This window comes from Schistocerca cancellata, chromosome 3 (assembly GCF_023864275.1).
Source record: "Schistocerca cancellata isolate TAMUIC-IGC-003103 chromosome 3, iqSchCanc2.1, whole genome shotgun sequence".
In the NCBI taxonomy this organism is placed as follows: domain Eukaryota; kingdom Metazoa; phylum Arthropoda; class Insecta; order Orthoptera; family Acrididae; genus Schistocerca; species Schistocerca cancellata.
The window spans coordinates 640,722,258-640,748,285 of NC_064628.1; the positions used below are offsets into that span (position 1 = coordinate 640,722,258).

The 26,028-nt window shown below is 42.4% G+C and overlaps 1 protein-coding gene and 2 non-coding genes across 3 annotated transcripts in view; 2 read left to right on the forward strand and 1 right to left on the reverse strand.

The window, feature by feature from the left end:
• The window catches only part of LOC126175587 (ras-related protein M-Ras-like), a 50,516-nt gene that overhangs the window by 17,537 nt on the left and 6,951 nt on the right, over positions 1 to 26,028 (forward strand). The window contains exon 3 of the mRNA XM_049922447.1: positions 9,188 to 9,341. Within this exon, the coding sequence (XP_049778404.1) occupies positions 9,188 to 9,341 (154 nt within the window). The remainder of the gene's footprint in view (positions 1 to 9,187; positions 9,342 to 26,028) is intronic.
• Trnal-caa (transfer RNA leucine (anticodon CAA)) lies at positions 20,998 to 21,072 on the reverse strand. The gene has a single exon. It is a non-coding gene; the product is annotated as a tRNA-Leu (tRNA).
• Positions 21,860 to 21,934, forward strand: Trnas-cga (transfer RNA serine (anticodon CGA)). The gene has a single exon. It is a non-coding gene; the product is annotated as a tRNA-Ser (tRNA).

Sequence of the window (26,028 nt, forward strand, 5' to 3'; positions counted from 1 at the left end):
CTGAGCCATCGGTCCTGGGGAGCAGATCGGGCGCGTCTGCTGCAGTTTTATATGGCTTTCGTCCGATCGCGTCTTGACTATGGTTGCACCGTGTATGGGTCAGCAAGGCCTTCGTATCTGAAGATTCTTGATGCAGTACACCATGAGGGTAACAGGCTGGCCACTGGTGCTTTCCGTACCAGTCCCATCCCCAGCCTGTGTGCTGAGGCAGGGGAACCGCCGCTCGCCATCCGGCGGAAACTCCTCATGGTGCGACGGGTGTGTCAATTCCTTGCCTGTCCTACCTCCCCTGCGTACCCTACTGTTGCCCGACCACCTACGGAACGTCTCTTTTCCAGTCATCCCAGGGCAACGAGACCATTTGGGATTCGTGCCAAGCATTTGCTTGAGTCCCTTGGTGAGGAGCGTGTGGCCCCCCAACGACAAGGTTTTCCTCGCCTGCCTCCCTGGTTGCTCCAGAGACCCAGCGTCCTTTTAGACTTGTCGGAGTACCGGAGGAGCTGCACTCCTGTGTTTGTTTTTACCTCCTTATTTTCTGATATTTTAAACCAGCATCCCGACCACGTACCAGTATTTATGGATGACTCTAAACAGGGGGACTCTGTTGGTTGTGCTGTTGTTTTCCCTGATAAAGTCGTCAAGTTACAGCTTCCTGCGGCGTTTACCATCTTTGATGCCGAATTGGTTGTGATCTTGTGGGCATTGGAGCAGATGAGGTGTGTTCCCAGTCTTAAGTTCCTCATCTGTTCTGACTCCCTGAGTGCCCTTCAGACCATGCAACACTTGTACCCAGCGGATACGGTCGTCCAGAACATCCATGATGCCCTCCTCCACCTGCAACGGCAAGGGAAGGAGGTTTCCTTCTGCTGGGTGCCGGGGCACGTGGGTATTAGGGGAAACGAACTGGCGGATGTGGCTGCCAAAGATGCATGTTCCCTCCCTCACGTTGTTGAATGTGCCGTCCCCCTCCACGCTGTTACCTCCCTCCTGCTTTTTCGCATTATGCGTCAGTGGGAAGAGGAGTGGCTGGCAGTCGGTGAAAATAAGCTGCGTCTGGTCAAGGCTACCACGCGGCCATGGCGTACGTCCTACCAGTCATGCAGGCGGGATGAGGTTCTCCTCACTCGCCTCCGCATCGGGCACAGTCCCTTAACGCATGGTTTTTTACTCCGGCGGGAGGACCCCCCCAATCTGCAGTTCTTGTGGCGTCCAGATTACTGTCCGCCACATTTTACTTGACTGGCTTTTATTCTCTGACCAGAGGGCGGTGGTTTCTTTGCCACCGGATTTGCCCTCTATTTTACAAGATGACGCAACGACTGTAGTTAAGGTCTTACGGTTTTGTGTCCTGTCCAATTTGTTGCCTCGGATTTTAGGGAGAGGGTTTTAATGTGCTGCTGGGTGACTGGCTCACCCAGGTTTTAGGTAAGAGGTCAGCCAGTCACGATTACCTCCTTGTTTCCCTTCGGTTTCTGTTCTCTTTTCCTTGTGTTTCCTTTCCTTTTTAGTGTGTTCCTTCTCCTCTTGTTTTGCCTCTGTATGTGAGGATTTGGAACTGCGTCAGGTCTGGGTCTTTTAGCCGTTCTCCTTGTTCGCTGTTTGTCTTAGTCCCTTCACTGCGTGTGTTCCTGTTTTTATGCGTTTGGGCACTGATGACCACGCTGTTTAGCGCCCGTAAACCTCAAACACACACACACACACACACACACACACACACACACACACACACACACACACGCTGTGATGGTTTTGGTTTAATGCAACATGTTCATAAATTTTTGCTTTTTTTTCTGGGTGAGCAAAAATGCTTTATTTGTATGTGCAATTTGTGGTCTGTATGATTTGTATTACTTGTTGATCTGCTTTCATAGTTCACTGCATTTGCCAAGTCCAGTCTGTTTTAAAAGTTAGATACCGCGACTGCCTCTCACTTCACTGTATGGAAAGTGTGACTTTGCTGCATTGACCCTCCCCCCTCTTTTTTTTTAAGTTTCTCCTTGTGGTGAAATTAACAACGTTACATTCTTTTTTCCATTCTGTATCTTTTCACCGCTTCTAGCATATTTTTTCTTAATAATGTAGATATCTTCTTTTATTCTTTTGATTTCAAGTCAAGATGTGTATTGGTTAGTCATCAATTGCAATGTCAAAATTTTTCTTCAATTTTTGCAGTAGATGTTTCATTTGACAGATGTCTTCTCCATACAGAATCCCGTTGTCAACATCTATAGCAAGATACATTTTCCTCACAGTATGTGATTTGTAAACATGTTGTTTGGATTTCAGTTGAATGAATTTTTAATTCTTAAGAAACGTGTGCAGTATCTTACTGCACTGCAAAGGAGCTTGTTTCAGTCCATACAGTGCCTTTTTGAAGAGGCAAATTTTCCTAGGTGCTTTGTATCTCTCCGGAACTTCCATGACAACTTGTTCTTTCATATTACCATTAGGAAAGGCTGTTTTGACATCAAATGTCAATTATGAAATATTCTTGTGCAGCAAGTGCAGATAAGAATCTCAGAGAATTAGTTTGAAAAACAGAACTAAAAAATCTTCAAAATCCAGTTTTGTTTGATCCTGTTGACATCCTCTTGCAACTAACCTCTAGTCCTTGAAATGAGTGATAGGTATTGACAGTCCAGGTGGGCAACGGCAATGTCGCCGAACGTGGCTTAACGCACCCCATGCATGGTCTCTACTTGTACATGTTCTCTAGCAGCAGGAACAAGCGCATCGATAACATGCAGGTCATATTTGTACATGTGACCTTATTTGTGGTTGATACCTGTAATACAAAACCTCTATATCTAGTATGCCGAAATATCATAAAGATGTTTGTCAAACTTCTCAATATGAAGGAAAAATATTTTCTCAAATTGTTGAACATTCACAGTTTTTGTTTCCTTTGTTAAATACCAGGGGTATTAATTGATTCTACAACGTGCAACTGAATAATTTATCAATATATTAACTGTTATAATCTGAAGATGGTGCTCACAATATGCTTATTCCTCACCTTCTTATGTGTTGTAGTAATGCTACTCTCATTACTGTCAGGATCTGAGTTAAAATAGTATACTTCAGCCCTGCTCAGTCAGTCATTGCTCCCTCCCAGTTGTGTAATTAAATTTTCTATGCATACTTCCACAACGCCTTCGTTTTTGGCTGCCTCTTTGATGACACTTGCAGTACTGTTCAGTTTTTGTCCATGTTTCGCTTGACGATTGATAGCTGCTACAAGATTTTCAGCTTCAGAGATCATGAATGATTTATTGTTTGCAGCAATGTAATTGTTTTACTTGCGCACGTACCTCTTCAATGGCACTGAAAAGACAGTGGTATGGAGGAAGCCAAGCAAGTTTCCTGCCCATGCCTTGTAGCAATCTCTTCAGTTACACGTGTTGGGAACGGTGATTTCTTTTGTACCACAATTTCAAGTAATTCTACCTTCCTCAAATTTTATTTGAAATCGATTTTTCATCATTTCAGCCACTGAATGATATCTTCTTTTTTCATTGCCAAAGTTGGTGTCCTATCATGAACAATAGAATGATAAAAGAGCATTGTCCATAACAATCACTGAGGACTTGTCAGATTCGTCATAAGCGATGCCTCATACCACTTTTTTACTGTTCAACTCTTTGTCTAATCACCTGACTAATTTGAACAAAACATTAACAAGCAGTTGGGCACAAAACCGTCCTATGTACCTGCGTGTTAAACAATTCATTGTCCTTTTTCAACAGGCGCTGCCACGGTCCCCTCTGGCATTTCATCACTCCAGCCTCGTTGTAATGAATTGCTGACATTAACCCAAGTTTCATCTACCCAAACTATATTTTCGAATCTCGCACCCATGTTCCTGCACTGAAATCTACACCACCATGCAGCATCAATATTTTGTGTCTTTTAAACATTGTGTAATCGAAGCCTATGTCTTTCAGCACTGTACATAATGAAAATTTGCTTGTTTTAAAAAGATCGTCTTTTTGAAGTTACATGACAAATAGCATCTTTCTCAAAATCATCCAAAACTGTCACTCGCCACTTCCTCAGCTGCTTGTTTCCTGGTCTGCATGGCCTTGTTGTGCCTCTCATCATAATCTATACTGTACTGTTCTTTCCCTATTGTTACAGCAGTATTCTTGCTTGGTCTCAATGCTGCTGCTGCCCATTTAACAACCTGAGCAACAGAAAATAAGGCTCTCCTTTTTTCTTTTCTTTTTCGAAGTAGTCCCTCACTGAACAAATGAATTTGCAGGCCTGGCTGTGTAGCACACTTTTCTTCCTCCGTTTCATTTCATGTGTTAGACTGGCACTACTCATCACACAGGACATTGTTTAAAAGGAAACAGAAACGAATAAACACTAACAACAACAGAAATGAATTACAAACTGAACTATTATCACAAATGACAAAATGACATGACTGGTTGCACGTGAGACACTCACTGGTAAGTTTCTGACACTTGCGTGTCAGGTTTGAAGAGCGGCAACGTAGCTCCTGCTACCTGCTAGAGTGCAGTCTGTCGTTGGCTGGCTACCTGCGGTTGCTAGGCAATGGAACAATGCTTCTGAGCTTTCAGTGCCAAAGACTCGTCTTCCAAACTATAGCCTTGTATGTTCCATTATCCTTTTTCTTGAAAATCCATTTTCTAGTAATTGTTTCTTTTCCACAAGCAGTTTCTTTTTTATCTACCAAGTCCAGGTTTCAGTTTTGTTCAGTGACTTTCTCTTCATTTATAACCTTCATTCAGTTTTCCTTGTCTTCACCTACAATGCATTTCTTGTATGTGAATATGGCATAATCATGTCCCTTTGGTAAATTTATTTGACATCTTGGTTTCTGATATGTTTTTGATATTCTTCTGAAATTTCTGTTCTTTTTCTTCCTCAAAGTGTTCTCTTCTTTCTTCCTCTTCGAAAGATTTGTTTTCTACTCTTAGATGTATTCCTTCTTTGGTTTCCTCACATCTGTCTGTGTATTGGTGAGTAAACTCAACAATCATTGCTTCAGAAAATTTTCCGGTCTTAAGAATCCATATGACATAGCCATTGTCTTTATATCCTACAAGAATGCCTCCTACACTCCGTTTTCTAAATACTCAAGTTATTTTGTGAACACCAGTCTTGACAAATTTGTTCTTCTTTCATACAACAACTGAGAGTCGCATCAACTGCTGTATTAGGACTTCTATCCATGAGATAAGCTGCAGTCAAGACTGCATAGTCCCATATTTTCCTTCCAACTTTTGAATCAAATAACATGGTTCTTTGCTCACGAGAGTAAGATTTATTCTTTCTGCCTTACTATTCAGTTGAGGAGATTCTTTGTGTAGTCAATCACTATACCTTGAAGTCAGCGCTTTTGTTCTCTCATCCTTTGTCACATCTTATTTTTTTCTGCCTTGATCTTGACTTTCCTTTACATATTCCTCAATAGGGTCTTCTGTTTCATCTTTTGTGTGAAAATTATGCTCTTTCAAGAAATGTTTAATCATAAAGAGATGTTAAAAAATAATAGTTATTAAGTTGGGGTGCTTATCTTACCACATTGATCTGTGTGAATAACCACAAGAAGTCTTGTTGCTCTGTGCTGTACAGTGTTGAATAGTTTTCGTACTTGCTGTGCCATTATCCATGTTTCACAAGAAGGCATGTTATCTTCTGACACAATTTTGTCCATACCATCACAGAGTTTGGTATTTTCTTCAGATAACTGAAATTCAGATGTCCTAGTTTTTTGTGCCACTCAAACCCTTGTTTTGTGTCATCCTTTTTACAGTCACTTTTGATGTCAGTGATCTGCAGTTCTGATTTGCCTCCATCTTTCACAATATTCACCTTTTTCTTGTCAAATATTGCCTCCCCCCTTTTTCAGTAATAGCATTTAGTCACAACAAATGTCATGATAGTTCAGAGACATGTGACGTGTTGGTCAATAACATACTTTGAGAATCAGCTTCACATGAAATTTCTATTTGCAATCATAATTTTTGGACCTTCACAGCTCATCACATTGGGTGTAATTTCTGTTTCATGTGACATGTGCTCATTAGTTCCTCTGCCCACAACAAACTTGGTATCTGTGTTATCAATCAGCCTTTCTTGCTTTTCTGTCATAAGTATCCTTAAAGAAAAACTATTTTTGTGCTATCTTCTGGTGTTGTTCTTTGTAGTAACATGTTTAGTTGGATGATTTGTGTTTTTGGAGAATATACAGGGCTATTACAAATGATTGAAGCAATTTCATAAATTCACTGTAGCTCCATTCATTGACATATGGTCACGACACACTACAGATACGTAGAAAAACTCATAAAGTTTTGTTCGGCTGAAGCCGCACTTCAGGTTTCTGCCGCCAGAGCGCTCGAGAGCGCAGTGAGACAAGATGGCGACAGGAGCCGAGAAAGCGTATGTTGTGCTTGAAATGCACTCACATCAGTCAGTCATAACAGTGCAACGACACTTCAGGACGAAGTTCAACAAAGATCCACCAACTGCTAACTCCGTTCGGCGATGGTATGTGCAGTTTAAAGTTTCTGGAGGCCTCTGTAAGGGGAAATCAACGGGTCGGCCTGCAGTGAGCGAAGAAACGGTTGAACGCGTGCGGACAAGTTTCACGCGTAGCCCGCGGAAGTCGACGAATAAAGCAAGCAGGGAGCTAAACGTACCACAGCCGACGGTTTGGAGAATCTTACGGAAAAGGCTAAAGCAGAAGCCTTACCGTTTACAATTGCTACAAGCCCTGACACCCGATGACAAAGTCAAACGCTTTGAATTTTCGGCACGGTTGCAACAGCTCATGGAAGAGGATGCGTTCAGTGCGAAACTTGTTTTCAGTGATGAAGCAACATTTTTTCTTAATGGTGAAGTGAACAGACACAATGTGCGAATCTGGGCGGTAGAGAATCCTCACGCATTTGTGCAGCAAATTCGCAGTTTGCCAAAAGTTAACGTGTTTTGTGCAATCTCACGGTTTAAAGTTTACGGCCCCTTTTTCTTCTGCGAAAAAAACGTTACAGGACACGTGTATCTGGACATGCTGGAAAATTGGCTCATGCCGCAACTGGAGACCGACAGTGCCGACTTCATCTTTCAACAGGATGGTGCTCCACCGCACTTCCACCATGATGTTCGGCATTTCTTAAACAGGAGATTGGAAAACCGATGGATCGGTCGTGGTGATCAGCAATTCATGTCATGGCCTCCATGCTCTCCCGACTTAACCCCATGTGATTTCTTTCTGTGGGGTTATGGGAAAGATTCAGTGTTTAAACCTCCTCTACCAAGAAACGTGCCAGAACTGCGAGCTTGCATCAACGATGCTTTCGAACTCATTGATAGGGACATGCTGCGCCGAGTGTGGGAGGAACTTGATTATCGGCTTGATGTCTGCCGAATCCCTAAAGGGGCACATATCGAACATTTGTGAATGCCTAAAAAAACTTTTTGAGTTTTTTTTATGTGTGTGCAAAGCATTGTGAAAATATATCAAATAATAAAGTTATTGTAGAGCTGTGAAATCGCTTCAATCATTTGTAATAACCCTGTACATGAGGCCTTTATTGCCAAACACTCTCAGGATTTTTTACACTCACTTGTATAGTGACCTGACCATCCGCAACCAAGACACCAAGACACTTCACTGATTCTCTCTCTCTCTCTCTCTCACCCCCCTCTCCTCTCTAAAAACTTCTTAGTCTTCCAGTGTTGATAAGGCAAACTATGTGCTCTGCATGGTGGTAACCTTGATCATTGTGTGCTCCTTAGCTGTTTTCTGTTAATGTCATAAGAAATACCACAGGAGTATTAAGGTATGTTTATTACGTGACAACTGGTTTTGCTCAGTGGACATTATCAGTCTGGATCATGATGGCACCACTAACACTTCACTGATAACCCGGGAAGAGCACAACCAGCAGTAAATGCAAGGAACACAACACGCTGTGCACTCTAGACTGTTCCGATAGGTCTTGACATAAGATAGCCTAATCTCATTAGGCATATGTATTTAACAGCAAATGCCATGTGGAATGCTTTACTTGTGCTTCAGCTGCAAAGTGGACCTTGAAAAGCAGGTAAACTAAAACATCAGTAACTTCAGAGTATTTTCTTTCCTCAATTCTATCTATATCACAAATTTGTTGTTTAATACTGTTCAATGCATACTGATATACCGAGAATGTTATGTACCAACCTTATGTAGTGGGCTTTTTGTTAGTAAACAGTCACAATAAATAAATAAAAATAAAAAGCAGTTCATTTCATTACCTTGATTTATATCCCTCTGTGGCTCTGTTAACAATTTTCAGCTTTCCACATTCCTCTCTTGGTTCTTTATTAGTTTGTTCAACTATTATGCTTAGCCAAATGAAAGTTGCATATTAACTTTTAAATTTTCTTATATAAAACTTTTGTTTTTCTTCTGAAAAATCCTCCTGCTTTCTTTTGTATTGCAGTGATTTGGATGCTTCCAATATCTTTCTGAATGTTATGAACTACTTCTCCTGTGAAAGTTTCAGTGTGTAGCTAATTCTCTTTGTTCTTTACTTTTCCAGTCGCAAGTACCGTTAGTTATTAGTGTGTTATTAGTAATTAATCTTGATTAACAGTCATTAAGACAGTGTTTATTACATTGCTTCTTTTTTAGATCAACCTTTCATACATGCATACTTGGTCTGCAATGACCAACAGCCCATGCTCACTAATTAAATAATGTAACAATGTTTTGTAGTGTTCAGACAATTGACATAGAACAAAGGATTTCTACATAGTTCTGTTGTGATTGTAAGTCTCTGGGAAAGTGTTCAGTGACTACTTGAATTCCAGTGTGAGGCCTGTATTTTTTGCAACACACTTTGCTCCTGCTCCCAGTTGTATATGCCTTAACAATAATGATGATGATGATGATGATGATGATGATGATGATAATGTGTACTTTCATGTAAGAGCATCCTTGACTAGATTGCGTTGTACTGCATGTCTGTTGATAAGTAAGGTAATTTTTTGTACGCAAATGTTTCTGTGGCAATAACAAGAACAACATACTTTATCATTTGACACAGAATACTGCTTTCCTTTCTTAGTCTGTATATTAAAACTTTCTTAACATTTCACCTAAGGCGTATCATGTTTCAATTTTTCAATCATTGTAAAGCATTAACAATCTATCGCTTTTTATCAGTTCTAGATACTGCAGGCCAAGAAGAGTTCAGTGCCATGAGAGAACAGTACATGAGAAAGGGCGACGGATTCCTCCTAATGTACTCTGTCACAGATAAACAAAGTTATGAAAATATAATAAATTTCCACACACAAATTCTCAGAGTGAAGGATAGGTGAGTGAAAGTTAATTGATTGACAATACTGTTTAGGAATAACAAAAAACAATACTTTAAAGAATAATCATATCACAGGAAACTGAGTAGAATAAGCTCAGTTCCATATTGGTGCTAAACTGAACTGAATTTGATAATCACATTGAAACAGTTAAAAAAAAAAAATAATAATAATAATAATAATGTTGCGTCATTCTTCCTAGAGTGGTTTTGAGATGCAAAATATTTCAAATTACTATCAAAACTTGAATGATTAAAATGAATCCTATTCCTAGGAACCTGAAAAATTTTCATTTGCAATAAATGCGAAAGTAGATGTGAATTCTGTCTCAAAATGCAAAAATTGCAACTTATATCAGATGAACTATTTTATCATATAGAGTTTGAAATAGCTTTATTTTCCATGTATAAATATATAAAAAAATAATCATTTTCATTTACTGTTGCTGTATTGCAGCTGTATGGGAAAGATACTGTGTGTAAAATGCATCTAAAAATTAAAGAGCACACCTGTGCTAAAATGCAGGGACAAATCAGTACATTCATAAGTTACATTTTGTTGCCACGTCAGACAGTGGATGGTTAAATGGTATCTGTAAAATGCATTCCACATAGGGCAGTGTGGGACTCTGACTTCAGATGTGGTATCTTAAAGCCATGACATGGATATGCTTGTCTCCCAGCCAAAGTTTGTATTATGCAGACCTTAAATGTGGTGGTTCAGGTGTGAACTGTGGTTGCATAAAATACCGGTGGTGGTCAGGCCTAAACTAGCTCATTATGATGCTACCAACTTCAGCAAAAAATCGTGCAGTAATCATTGTCAAATACTTTGTGCACTCCACTTTGCTTTGCATTGTGCGTAGTTCATTGATTTCCTTTCTCATTTTGAAATGAATGAAGAAATTAATCCTGTCCATCGTGTGTGTTGTGTGTGTGTGTGTGTGTGTGTGTGTGTGTGTGTCAACAACACCAGAAGTGATTGGCAGTCTCTGTGGCCATGTGTCAGTTCTGCTGCCAGAGAAACACGGTGTTGGTGTAGGCTGGCTGCCCTGTGTTGCCAAGTGGTCACACAGCGCACTAAAAAGCTCTGCAATATGCATGTCAGGGCTTACATTCTACAGATTTCACAGTTACCGAAATGGTTGGGATTAGAAAGATAGTTTTGAGAGAAATCTTAAAATCACTTAAATAGAGCCAGAAAAAAAAAACAACCAAAGACAATTCTAGGAAAAAATACTGTTAAAATTTTTTCAAGAGCAAAAACTCCACTCAAAAAGTTCTTGTTGTAGAGAATAAAAACTATCTATTCTTTTGTTATTACTTTTCTCCAATAACTATTTTTATGAGTTTTTTATTTGATATTGGTTTCATTTTCAGGCAAACATGTAGATTTATACTGCTAATCACAAGCAAAAATACATCCTTATTTCCCCATAAATAAGTAGCAATTTTGCCAAAAATTGATGTAAATATTGACAAAAATAGATGAAAAATGTCACCAAAAATAGATTCAACATTTTCATGTTGCTACCTGTTCTCCATTTCTGATGGAATCGTCTGTTTATTGCATGAATCCAGCAGACACAGTTCAGTTGATAGCTGAAGAGGCCTAAAAGTGGTTCACAGCTAACAGTTCAAGATTTAACCTTGTTAAGTCTCATATTATAAAGTATCAAAGATGAAATAATGACATTTTTGCACCAGAAGTACATATTAATGGTCATACACTGAGTGAACTGCAGTGTGTAAAATTCTTTGGGTTTAGTGGGATAATTAGTTAAAATGAAGTCAAAGTTCAGTTCAGTGTTATAAGCCCTTAGGAACCTTTCATTGTGGTAATGTAAAGACAGAAGTCTTAGCTTATTTCACGTATTTTTGCTCCCTATTGTCTTGTGGAATTACCTTCGGGGGCATTGCACCTAATGTAAATAGTGTTTGTTCAGCATAAGCAAGCAACAAGAATGTTGTGTAAAATAGATGGATAACTGTATGTCTTACAGAAGCCTTTTTAAGAATCTAGGAATTCAAACATTCACTTACCAATGCATTTACTCATTGATGGTTTTAAATCAGTTTACACAGTCACAATTCAGTACACAAAAATAACTTTTATATAGACATTGCCTCCTTGTCCAGGCCTCACGGTTCTTTCACGAGTTCATGTGTGACACTCTCAGGCCTCAAGCTGTTGTTGCCTATTCTTCCTTTCTGTGTTGCATTTCCTTCCCTGTGCCCCTCCCTCCACATCCTCCCTCCTTCCCCACTGCTCCCCTCCTTCCCTGCTGCCCCCCCCCCCCCCCTCCTTCCCATTTCTCTGTGTTCTTACTTATGTCAACCTGGCTATCCACTTGGTTTCCTGTATTCCTTGCCAATATGTTCCTCTTGCCTTTCTTCTTTCATCCTTCGTTTTTGGCCCCCCTTTGGGATTTGACCATTACTTCTAAATATTCTGTCTGTAGTGTGAGCCATTTCGGGAAGAACTGCATCCCTAGCATCTACGGCGTGGATGCCTCTCCCCCTTTCCTTCCACTCATCCTTCCCTACCATAACCCCCTTCTCTCCCCTTCACCCCGCTAAGTCACCAGCATGTGTAGCAAATCCTTGTGGCAGGGCTGTTATGTACCCATCTGGCTGAGCCTCCTGACAACCCAGGGATCACACTCCTGATACCTGAGCTTTTGCCTCCCCATGTATGCCTGGGAATGGTTGCTTGTCATTCCAGAGCATTGGAACTACTGGCAACAGCTGCTGTGCCAGATGATCCTTGCTATGGGTGAGTGGCGAACATGCGGAGAGCCCTTGATTGGAGTGGGTGGTATCAGGGCGGATCCTTTGCATATGAAACGTATCGAGCGCCAAAAATTCTTCTACAGTTGTCTCTTTGAGTGGTAACACATCATTGCATGCTGTTTCTTATGACTCTGCAGCCTTCTCTTACCTGGCTACATCCTAGGAGGGGGCTCAGGCTTGCCAGCTTGGGATGGAACACTTTCCCCATTATCTGGTCTGTAATAGGATGGACAGGGACACATTCACCACCACAAAGCAGTTACTTTTTTTTGGAGAATATCGAAGACAAGTTTGGCGAAGTGGAGTTTTGTGGTCAGGTTCCCTGTTGATCAAAACTTCTTCTGCCACACAATCTGCAGCTCTGTGTGCTTGTGATCATTTCGGTGATGTCCCGGTGTCCATTACTCCTCACCAGACTCTGAATATGGTCATTTTTGTAGGGACATCATCCTTCAAATTAACAAGAACTCCAGGCCAATCTGGAAAGATGGGGCATACTTTTTGTTCAGTGTGTGCAGAAAGGTTATAAGAACAATTGGACTGATACCAGTGCCTTTATTATGGCATTTAAGAGAGAGACCGTGCCAGAGACTGCTGGACTGTTGGTCATCCCTGCTCTGTATTTGGATGATTTCTGTATTTGGGCTAGCTCCCACTTGGTGCTCTTCGATATGGATATTCTCACGCAGTTTTCAATTTTGTTCTGTTAACTCGAATGTGATGCAGTTGTCTTGGTACTGTGGTCCAGCCTGATTTGGTGTTCTACGTCGACGCTTAAAGCCTGACTGTGGTCCCCAGTTCCATTTCTTTTGTCGTCTTTTTGACAACAAGCTTACCTGGTTGCCCCATATCCATCATCCGAAGGTTGGCTGTTTTTGTAAACTCAATGTTCTACGTTTCCAGGCCCACACCTCTTAGGGTGCAGATCATTCAACTCTTCTCCATCTTTACAGGGCATTAGATCTATCTTGTATGGACTGTGGTTGTCAAGTTTATGGATCAGCTGCCCCTTCCATGATGCTGAACTTGACGCTGTTTCACTATTGTAGTATACATTTAGCCACAGGTGCCTTTTGCACTATCCCTGTCGATAGTTTTCTGGTTGATGCTGGGATCTCTCCCAATTCGGTGGCCCCACTTACTGGTTTCTTATACTATCACTACCCTCTCTTTCCCTCCTCTGCCCTTCTGTTCTGTTCTTTTCGCAGCTTTGGGCCATCGCCTGCCCTCAGGTGGGTCTACCAGTTGGGCTTCACCTCGTTTCTCTCTGCCGTGACTTCCACCTCCCCTCCTTGTTCTGTTCCCCACATTCTCTCCAACCACCGCCCTTTGGTTGGTTCCTCAGCCCAAGTTTTGGATGGATCTCTTCTGGGTTCTGAAAGCCTCAATCACTTCATTGGTGTTCTGTTGTTTTATTCTGAATGCTCTTTTAGAAGTTTCGTGATGCTATTGTTTTTTACACCGATGCTCCTAAATCTGCCGATCATGTGGGATATGCCTTCACATCTTCTGTTGGTGCGAAACACCATCTCTTGCCCGGTACCTGTAGGTTGTTTACTGCGGGATGGCCATCTATTGGGCCCTGTGCTTCATTAAACAGTCCTCACTCACCTGGGTTTTGTTGTGTATGGGCTCAATGAGTGGCCTTCAGGTTATTGCTCGGAGTTTTTCGTGCCACCACGTGGCCTCTGCCATCCACAACCACCTCACTTGTGGTGGTGGTGGTGGTGGTGGTGGTGGTGGTTGTTGTTCGGTTGATTTCCTTTGGATTCCTGGTCACATAGGTATCATAGGTATTCCAGGCACTGAACTTGCTGATTGTCTGGATGGGGGGGGGGGGGGGTCGGGGTCACCTGCTCTCCCCATTCTTCATGGCACCTCTGGGGCAGATTTGCGGCTCAACATCAAATTCCTTTTTTACTCAATCATGGGCTGACTTTTGGGAGGCTAGCCCCCCCATCTAATAAACTTTGCACAATCAAGGAGACTCCCACTACAAGGTATTCTTCTCTCTGCCTCTTCCAGTGGGAATCCACCATCTTCTGCTGTCTTTGTATTGGTTGTACTAGGTTGACCTAGAGTTTTTATTTACTCTGCAGTGAGCCATCCGCCCCCTGCCCCCTCTTTATAGTTGTGAGGCTCCCCTCATAGTGATCCATATTTTGCTGGGCTGCCACCACCTTTTGGTCCTTCGCACTAAATGTGCCCTCCCACCTTTCTTGTCTTAGGTGTTAGCAGATGACCCTTGCATGGTTACATCTGTCCTCAATTTTCTTCACAAAAATGGTTTGTTCTCCCACATTTAAGTAATTTCCTTCTGGCATTGGGAGTCCCTCAGTTAGCATTGGCAATGGTTTGGAAGACCTTTGGCCTTGCCTCCACACCAGCCAGGCTTTCCCTCCCTTTTCCTTATCTTTTGTCTTGTGTTTTGTGCTATTTTGTTTCCCATTTTTGTTGTATCTTCTTCCCCTGGTGTTGTCCCAGTTGTATCATGATCACGGTACGGTATGTGTGTGTGTGTGTGTGTGTGTGTGTGTGTGTGTGTGTGTGTGTGTGTTAGGATGGGTCGGTAGTGGTGCTGTTGCCCCACCACACAACTCTCCCCTTGTCCACCTATCCCTCTCCTGTTCTTTCCTCTTCCAGCTACCCTGATGTCCCTTTTTCTTTCTTTGTTTGCATGTTATCCCTTTCCCTTGACTGGACTGTGCTGTTAGTGTTGTTCCTCCCTTGATTTCTGCCATCTGAGGCCATGGGACTGCTGATCTTGCTGTTTGGTCGGTCTCTCTCTCTCTCTCTCTCTCTCTCTCTCTCTCCCTCCCCCCCCCCCCCCCCAAAAAAAAAAATTAAAAAAAAAAAATCAAACAGCCATCCAACTCGTCCAGTGTTCAGAATGAAGTTATGTACTCTGTTAGTAAGATTTTTAAAAAGTTCCCATCTAATATAAAGTAAGAAATTAGGAATCTCTGCCAATTCAAAATAAAATTAAAAACATACCTCATTAACTGCTCCGGACTACCTCTGTAACCGAGTACTTAGTGTTGTGGCCTTCAATGCCGAAGGATGTGGGTTCAATTCCTGGTACCTCCTCAGATTTTTTTTTTTCTGAGCTGGGGAGATCACCCAACCCTTGTGGGGCCAGAAGAGGAGCTACTTGACTAAAGAAGCAGCGACATCATTAGGATTCATCTACTGGCAGTAGCAACTGGATGGATTAGTGACATGCTGATCACATGTCCCACAATCATAGATTGCTCCTCAGCTATGTTGTAGGCACAGGCCACAGGCTTAATCTGTGAGTGGTGTTTACTTCATTAGCTCCTTTTTCTATAAATTGCTTGAATATCTATACTCATAAAGTCTTAGATTGAAAAGTTTTGTTAGCTACATGCAAGTAGTTGGTTTGTTACTGTGATTGTTATAAAGCTTTATGGCAAATAATAATGTGTGAGTAATAGGATTCAGTGTTTATAAATGTAAAAATATTTTCTTTGAAAAACCTCATTGTAATCAAGTAAATATTAAGCAGCTATACAGTAAAACTGAAGAGGCCCAACTCACTTTTGTGTCTGTGTTTGCTTTCAAATAAGTTAGTTTTTGGATAGTTTCTGGCTTTTCATCTGATAACTACTTGTACCCACAACAAGATGGGCTCCCTGTAGAGTCACCAGTCAATGGATGTATAGCTAACATGTTGCTTAATCACAGTGAGAAAATATATTTGAAACCATAATAAGAACCAAATGATACAGAATAGTCTCGTGCCTTTACTATGTAAATGTCGTCCTATGCCTTCTACATGAAACCCCCAGTCATGTCTAACAACTGCGCAAAGATCTGAACACAATCCACCCAAAAATGGAATTTACCACAGTAACAGAAAGTAACAAAGAGTTAAATATTCTTGATCTCACAATACACAGACACAACAATCAACACTGATATTGTATAAACAAGGAATCCATGACCACTAGCCCAGCCATACACAGGAACTTGAACCACACTGTAGTACACTAGCAAGCTGGTTTCTGAGACATGCTGCATAGACTGAATAAAACTACACTCTGAGGGCAACTACAAAAAGGAACAACAGATAATAAAACAGCTGTTGTGAAGACAAACTGAGTCACAAACTTAAAACGAAGATGCAAGGGACATCCAGCACACACAGATCATAACCATCATACAAACACACATGCACATCACAAACATACAAAACACATACATGAACATGGAGCACCCATAACAAACAAACAAATGGTACTGTCCCACTTACAACAAAAAGCAGTTCGCAGGGTAGGGCAACATACAAAACAGCAATTGAAAATAGCCCATAGAACAACTAATTCAGTAGAGAAAAAACTAAAGATGACAAATACCAACACAAACACAACACATTAGCTCAGATGCCAAGATTGTAATCAATATATGTGGAACAGTTAAGCAGAAATTTCATAATTTGGAACACAGAAAAGCTCCAGATTAACAGCTGTCATTCTGCATTCACAGAACACTATATGGTTGTGGACCACAGACTAACACACATCAGCTCCCATTAAAATTTCTAAAAAGCAACAGCAGTGTCCTACAGGAAATCGGAGAAAACTGCCAGATACAGAAAATTATAGAAGGAAAAGAAATAGTGAATGAATACAAAGCTCTTTGCGATGAAACTTTGTTCCTTGCCCTCAAAGAACTGTAAAAAAGAAAAAATTAGATTCAAAAATTCCACCCAAAACCTGTTCAACATCCCACCATCTTGTGATTGTCTTGTAAACAGTGAGACAGTATAAGTTTACAAGTGCAGTTTCACAGTGAAGACAATGTGGAATCCTATGCTTTAAAGGTCTTTAAAAGTGTACAACTGCACAAAGATCTGAACACAATCCACCCAAAAATGGAATTTACCACAGTAACAGAAAGTAACAAAGAGTTAAATATTCTACACACACACACACACACACACACACACACACACACACACACATGATCCTTCACATTTAGTAAAATAATGTAAACCACAAGTTTAATGTAACAGGCATAATTTTCGGTGTAAGTTGTTTTTCTGTATTTAGTTCTCCGTGGTTGCCGGTGACAAACCATAAAAGAATAACAGTCTTACTGCAAAGTACAGAAAGCTATAGAAACTACAGTATGTGTTAACAAGACATTAAAAGATTTTTGTTTTCACTTAAAAACTGAAATTCTTTTTGCACAAATGGCAAAAAGTGATTTTCCTGCTATTTGATAGTAAACAAACAAAAAAAGCTATTGAAGACAGTGTAACTCCTGCGAAACATGTCAGAAAAAGAAAAAAAAAATCACTTCTTCCAGTCCTGTTCCTTGCTGCTGACCTGCTTCAACTGATCGTCTTCACATCATTTTGGGCTTGCCTCTCTCTGTCGTCCCTGTGGGATCCAAAAAAGTGCTTCCTTTACAATATGTTCATTTCGTCTCGTAAGTGCATGTCCTAACCATCGCCACTTCCTGCTTCTTATTTGCACCTCAATTGGCTGCTGGTTGGCTCTTTCTCAGAGTGTTTCATTAGAGATTACATTTGGCCATCATACCCATAAGATGTTCCCCAGACATCTATTGTTGAATGTCTGCAGCTTATGGATTAGCTACTTTGTCACTTCCCATGTTTCACATGTATGTAGAAGCACAGATTTTACATTACTTTTAAATATCCGCGGTTTGGTTTGCAGTGTTATTTCCTTTGGTCTCCAGATAGAGTGGAGAGTTGAAAAGTGCCCTTGGCTTTGATGCGGCTGTTAATGTCTTCTCTTGCAGCACCATATGGTGTAATCATGCTTCCATGGTAACAAAACTTAGTCACCCTTTTGATTACCTGGCTTCCAAGCTTAAGCTCTGCAGTGTTGTCATCATTTGCCTGCATGTCTTTTGTTTTTTGGGCATTAATTCTCAAACCAACTTTCTTCACTGCAGATTTCAGATCTTCTAGTTTCTCTTTCATGTCATTGAGGCTGTGGGACAGAAGGCAAAGGTCATCTGCAACATCTAGGTCTTCTAGGTGTGTTACATTGCTCCATTTTATTCCTCTCTTAATCCATTGGTTGCATCATTACAAGATCCAGTACTATATTAAATAGTGCTGGTGAGACAATGCAGCCTTGCTTAACTCGTGTTTCCGCTGCTGTTGGACCTGAAGGCAGACCTTGATGTTGAACCTGGCACATGTAGTTTTCAAAGTTGCAGTTGACAATAGCAGTTATTTTCTTGAGAACTTCAAAAGTTTGCAGTAAGTCTACAAATAACATGTAAAGCAGCGATTGGCATTCATATGAATGTTCAGCTATTTTGCATGAGAAGGTTAAGGTCATGGTTTATAGGTATGATGGCAGGCATTACTTGCCCCCTCCAATGAGATGTTTTAGGTGCCAAAGGTTTGGACATGTCTTCCCACTGTTCTAATGAGACCGTCTGTAGGGCATGAGGGCAGCCCTTCTTACCAAGCCCCGCAGTGTGTCAACTGTCCGGAACCGCGCCCTCCTCTTTCACTGCAATGCTCAGTGTTCAAGAGGGAAAAGAAAATTCAAGAGTATAAAACGCTTGACCGCCTGTCTTACCAAGATGCAAGGAAAAAGTTTGAAATACTTCTTCCGACTAATAAGGTCTTCGTTTTTGCAACTGTCATCACAGACCACAACTCGCTCGATAACTGTCTCACACGACACCTACAGGCCCGGTCCTATTCCAAGGACTGCCGTACAGTTGGGGGAGGGAATGTCAGCTCCTTCATCCCTTACACCTATGGCACCGGTTGTTTCCACACCATCAGTGCGGCCAGAGGTGCCTAGTCATCCTCTGGCATCAGGGATGTCGATACCTGTCACGGTGCCCCCTCTCAAAACAAAGACTAGCAGCCACAGGCTGCGGGCCAAAGAAAAGTACGGTCCTTTTCATTTCAGGAAGATAAAATGGGAAAATCTTAACAGAAACAGAAGTCTGAGGAGGATAACAAGAATAAGCAGGAAGGTAAATGACTTTCTAAGGTTTCAGACATTCTGATCCCCAGTCCTGTGGCAGTCGAGCATATGTACACACACACACGATAGATCAAACAATCAAGTGGACCATGACCTTGTAGCAAAGTAATCACGCCCATGCTTTCCATTCAACAATCTCTCATACCTTACACCAACAGTCTTCAGTGTGGCAACACACCTCCCTGCTCTGAAAAACTACCAATCCTACTGTACCAATTGCTTTGATATCAAGATCATCTGGTGGGGTCTATCTTCATATGTTCTGATATTTTCAGTGGGCATGTGTCCCTTACCACTGCACTAGAAGCTATGGCCGTTAGTGTCTGTCAGTCAGTTTGGATGACAATGTGTAATGTATATCTACCCACCGACGGACCTTTCCATTATCATGAGCTGTTAGTGGCACAGCTCCCTGCCCCCATTCATCTTATTGGGGCACTTTAATGCATCATAATCGTCTGTGGGGCTGCGACACTGTCTCACAGATGCTGAGTACTGGAACACCTCCCTTCAGAATTGGATGTCTGCCGACTCAACACTGGAGGTGCAACCCGTTTCAGTGTGGCCCACGGAATGTTTTCAGCTATTGATCTTGCAATTTGTAACCTGAGTATTTTACCCCAATTCAGTGGTGTGTCCATGGCAGTGTTCATGACAGCGACCATTTTCTTATCGTTGTCTCCCTTTCCACTCACAGGCATTTAGAACATGCTCCACTTTGCTCGCTTCAGAAAGCTGATTGACAGGCTTTCTCCTCTGCAACCACTTTTGCAGCCAGTCGCGTGACAGACATTGTAAATTGGTACAGGATACTATTGATACTATTACTCATGCTACAGCAGCGACGATACCCAACTCCTCCAGCTCACTCTGAGACCGCCATTGCCATGGGTTGTCTGATGGTATAGCCACAGCTGTCAGGAATGTCATGGTGTGCTTGAACGGCACAAGTGCTATCCTTCTGTGAATAACTCAACAACATTCAAGAGACCCTGGGTGAAAGTGTGGTTTTTAATAAAGAAAAGGAAATAGGAATGCTGGGACCAATATGTCTCAACTATGCGATCCCTCACCCCATCCTCATTTCCTGGTTCAGAAACACCTTACTGAGCACTGCCCACTATCTTTCCACACACACAGCTCTCTGTCATACAGAGTCCCTTTTACGGAATGGGAGCTTCGCAGCACATTGGCAGGTTGTTGGGTTAGGGCCCCTGGACCTGGCAAAATCCACAACAAGATGCTCAAACATTTTCGTGCCGACTATATGAAACATATCCCCAGGCTTTTTAATTGCATTTGGTGGGAGGGAGTATTTCCTTCTCAATGGTGGGAAGGTATTATTATTCCTGTACTGAAATCGGGAAAGGGCCTACATATTTTAACTAACTACTGGCCAATTTTTGTAATCAGTGGGCTGTGTAAGCTATTCAAATGAACGGTGAACCGTCGTTTTTGTTGGTGTCTTGAAACCGCAGGGCATACGCCGCAATTCCAAAGAGGCTTTCGAGCTTTCCTTTCCACCACAGATCACCTGGTTCATTGGGAATCCGCAGTGTGCAATGCTTTTGTGCATCCCCAACATCTGACTACTGTGTACTTTGACCTACAGAAGGTGTACAATACCACCTGTGACATCACAACCTCTCTACACTCATTGAATGGGGTTTCCGGGGCAGTTTACTCATTTTTATCCAGAATTTCCTGTCTGTCAGATTTTTTTGGAGGTCTGGATAGGTTCGACTTTCAGCAACCACTATGTACAGGAAACTGGGGTACCTCATGGATCGGTTCTAGTATAATACTGTTTGCTATCACCATCACTGGTATTAAACTTCCTGGCAGATTAAAACTGTGTGCCCGACCGAGACTCGAACTCGGGACCTTTGCCTTTTGCGGGCAAGTGCTCTACCAACTGAGCTACCGAAGCACGACTCACGCCCGGTACTCACAGCTTTACTTCTGCCAGTACCTCGTCTCCTACCTTCCAAACTTTACAGAAGCTCTCCTGCGAACCTTGCAGAACTAGCACTCCTGAAAGAAAGGATATTGCGGAGACATGGCTTAGCCACAGCCTGGGGGATGTTTCCAGAATGAGATTTTCACTCTGCAGCGGAGTGTGCGCTGATATGAAACTTCCTGGCAGATTAAAACTGTGTGCCCGACCGAGACTCGAACTCGAGACCTTTGCCTTTCGCGGGCAAGTGCTCTACCACTGAGCTACCGAAGCACGACTCACGCCCGGTACTCACAGCTTTACTTCTGCCAGTACCTCGTCTCCTACCTTCCAAACTTTACAGAAGCTCTCCTGCGAACCTTGCAGAACTAGCACTCCTGAAAGAAAGCTTCTGTAAAGTTTGGAAGGTAGGAGACAAGGTACTGGCAGAAGTAAAGCTGTGAGTACCGGGCGTGAGTCGTGCTTCGGTAGCTCAGTTGGTAGAGCACTTGCCCGCGAAAGGCAAAGGTCCCGAGTTCGAGTCTCGGTCGGGCACACAGTTTTAATCTGCCAGGAAGTTTCATATCAGCGCACACTCCGCTGCAGAGTGAAAATCTCATTCTGGAAACATCCCCCAGGCTGTGGCTAAGCCATGTCTCCGCTATATCCTTTCTTTCAGGAGTGCTAGTTCTGCTAGGTTCACAGGAGAGCTTCTGTAAAGTTTGGAAGGTAGGAGACGAGGTATTGGCAGAAGTAAAGCTGTGAGTACCGGGCGTGAGTCGTGCTTCGGTAGCTCAGTTGGTAGAGCATTTGCCCGCGAAAGGCAAAGGTCCCGAGTTCGAGTCTCGGTCGGGCACACAGTTTTAATCTGCCAGGAAGTTTCATATCAGCGCACACTCCGCTGCAGAGTGAAAATCTCATTCTGGATCACTGGTATTGTAAATGCAGCAGGCCCCACAGTCGCTCTGTCACTGTAAATGGATAATCTTTGCCTGTACTATGTCTCTGCATCAGTGCGCACTGCTGATTGCCATCTTCAGGGGGCTGTCTGGAGAGTCCATGACTGAGCCCTGAACCACAGCTGTCAGTTTTCTCCTGCAGTATCCTAAGTTATGCCTTTTTGTCAACTCTGGACTATGCACCCACAGCAAATTTTCTTCATGACCAGTTACTTGAAGTTGTTGAAAACTTTCAGATTCTTAGGAATTTTATTTGACTGCAAACTAACTTAGCTGCCGCATGTCCACCAGCTCAAGGCAGCTTCCATGAAGAAGTTGAATGCTCTCCATTTTCTTAATCACTCCTCGTTGGGCATGGAGCACAGAGTTAATTTGAGATTTTACAAAGCACTGATTTCATCCTTATTGGACTATGGATGTCTTGCCTATGGCTCAGCAGCACTGACCATATTGAGTCTGCTGGACCCTGTTCACCACACTGGCATGCAGTTGGCAATGGGGGCCTTCCAAATGAGCCCTGGTGGGAGCCAGTGTCCTACCACTGTGGGTTGACAGCAGCTTCCAGCAATTTACATTGTCACAGTCTGTCAGATGCCTACCCACCCATGTCACTCAACTGTTCCACAACCAGCATTTCAGACTGTTTGTGCATTGCTCAAAACTGGGTTGACACTCTGAGATCTGACTCAATATTTTACTAAAGGACCTCCAACAGCCTCTGTTAATCTGTTTCTAGAGCTCTCTCTCGACATCTCCCATGGGCTGTACCCTGTCCTGTGACGTGGATGGATCTCTTTTGTGGCTCCAAGGAGGATGCTGATCCTTCCCTTCTCTGACATCATTTTGTTTTTTTGTTTGTTTTCTTCTTCAATCCTCCACGATTATTCTAATTCAGTATGTATGTACACAGGTGGGTCAAAAGTCAATGACAGTGTTTGTTACGCTTTTGAACATGCAAGGGGACACGAGAAGCACTCTGTCAAGTGCCTGCAGTGTATACATTGCAGGGTTGGTTGCCATCTCTCAGGCTTTGTGGTACGTCAACTCTCAGGCCAAGACAAACTTTCTGATGTTCAGTGATTCAGTGAGTTGCTTCAAATGCATAACTGTGTGCTAACCCAAAAATCTTTTGGCTGCAAACATCCAGGACCTACAAGCTGACCTCTTTACTTCTGGAAAGGCAGTGGCCTTCATCTTGACACTGAGCAACGTAGGCATTCCAGGAAATGAACTCACGGCCGTCTTGCTAAAGATGCAACTACAGGAAATCAACTTGACTTCGTGATACTGGGCCCAGCCTGAAGAGTACAAATCTGACGCAACGTTTTGAGGCTCTGGGAATTGGAATGGCAGGCTACTATGACCCAAAACAAGTGAGACCAATTAAAGGGTCCACTAAGTTGTGGCATACATCTTTCCAGGCCTCTTGGAAAGATGCCATTTTGTTGTGCCGACTATGCATTGGCCACACGAGTCTAGCCATGAGTTCCTCTGCATCAGGGAGATCCTCCTCACTGCAGCTGCGGTAGTCTACTGACGAGAGTGCATGTTCTTGTTGAGTGTGCCCTAGTGGCCGATCTGCGTCACGCTCTCAGCTTGTATATCTCACTACCTCAGATGCTCGAGGATGACGTGACAGCCACTACCAAAGCATTGCATTTCCTGAGGGAGCGGATTTTATTCTAATGTATAGTACTTTACCACTTCAAATGTTAGGGGTGGTTGTGGGGCCAAGAGCCTCCCGTGACAGGTACCCACCAAGCGAACGCAGATTACTCTTGTTCTTCTCCCACCTTGTTGTGCCTTTAGCCCTCCTTGTGCAAGATGCTGCCCGGCTTATCACTTTTCTTTTGCCTATAGTGTTACAACTACTGTCATGCCATTTTAAACTCTTTGACTTGCTTATTTATTTGAGCAGCCAAGTCCCCATTTTGTTGTTCGTCTTTTACCTTTTTACATGTTTATCTCATGATAAGGAGGGACTGATGATCCAGTAGTTGAGTCCCTGAAACCCATAATGGTTGTCGTCGTCGTCCTCAGTTCCAATCATTTGGTACTTCTTCATTCATCCATATGACTGTCAGAAGTGGATGTAAATTTTCTGCTGTTATAGAGGGTTTTACTTCGAGTAACTCTGGACTGGTGATGTCCTGGCCTGGAGCTTTTCCTCTCAAAATGTTGTTTCCACCCCTCCACTTGGTCTCCTCGATTCGTGAGTAGTTTTCCTTGCTTGTCCTTGATTGGCACATCACTGCCAAATTTATCACTGCTAAATTTATCATTTGACAGTTTCCTAGTGATACTATGAAGAGTCTTGCTATCGCATCTGTTAGCTGCTGCCTCTGCCTTAGCTGCAAGATTATTAATGAACATTCTCTTACGTTTTCTGAAACTCTTCTTCACCATCCTGTTTAATATGCAGAGTTCCTGTTGGATTTCTTCCTTTTCTTTCCTTGCCTGTGCACAGTTTAGCTGTATTGCAACCCAGGTATGTCCAGAGATCTAAAGTTGTCTGCCGTGGCCCTTTGTTGCAAGAATTTCTTCATCAGTCTGTGCATCACTGCATCCCATTGACCCTCAATGTCATTTTCATCGGTTCCTTAGCTAAGCACTTCGAACTAATTTCTCAGTTGAATTGAGGCTCCTTGCAGACTTTTGTATTGTCCAACTTGCCAAAATTAAACCTAATCCTCTTCTGCCCCCAATGTCTCTTGTGTGCAGCTGTTTTTAAACAGACTGTTGGTAGCATAAGGTGGTAGTCACTACCGAAAACTGCTCCTCTTTTATTCCTCACATCTAGGAGTGATCTTTACCAGGTCCCGCTAACTGCAGAGCCGTCTATCTGGTTCTCTGTTCTGCCACCTGGTGAAACCCATGACACTTTGTGACACTGTTCATGGGGCTAAATGGGATCATCGGGTAAAACATAATGCACAAGTCTGAGACATTCTCCATTGTCCTTTCAGGTGCCCGACCTACGTTGCCCGATAATCTGCTCTATACCATGGTTGTCATTCTCACTTTTTACATTAAAGTCACCCACCAGCAGATGGATCTCTCTTTTTCAATGCTTTTGTAGCGTTTCTTGGAGTTTGCTATAAACTTATCTTTCTCCTCCTCAGACATTCTGTTGATGTGTAACATTGTACAATGGTGACTGGTCTTACCCTTATTGCAGAGCGAGTGACTGTGATTCTCTCTGTAATTGGCTGCCACTCTATCAGAGACACTTTGCTCTCCAGTCTAGTATTAACGCTGCTCCTTCATTATGGGTTTCATCCTTTCTTCCAGAATAAATGAGGTTATGCCCTTCCTTTATTATTCTTTCTCCAAATCCAGTTATTCTTGTTTCACTTAGTCCTAAAATTTCTAGACTGTATTGTTCCATTTCTTGTACCATTTCAGTTTGCTTACCTGTTTGCCACATTGTTCACACATTCCAGAACCATATTCGTGTCAGCCTTTTTGTTGCCAAGGTTGTCATTTTTAAATCTGTCCTCTTATTGGTATATGCTGGTTTCAGGTTCGTGATTTATCAGCCCTTACACTCTAGCTTGATGGGAGGGCTGCTCCCTTGACTGCAATTGAACTCGCAGGAGTTTTCTGTTAGGCTTCTCTCCCTTAGCCTTTGAGCGCCCTCTTTCACTGCAAGACAGCACCTACTGGTATTGGTCCGCCCTGGGTATTTTGTTTCCCCTGTACCCCTCGTATCTGGAGAGCGGTAAACTATCCGCCATCTAGGGATGCGCCTGACAGAGGACCTGTAACTTCTCAGTATAAATTTGTATAGTGGTAGTTTAATGTTATTGCAGTATACAGATTAAGTTTATATTTGGTCTTTGTTTTAAGTTAATGTATACCTTGACTTGGTTCACATCCCCGAAGGTTCTCCTTCTTGAAGGTATATACAGCACACTATAGTTGAATGAATGAAATGTGCACAAAGCATAAGTTATTGTTGAAGTCATGCAAAATAAAAAAACTGTGTTAAC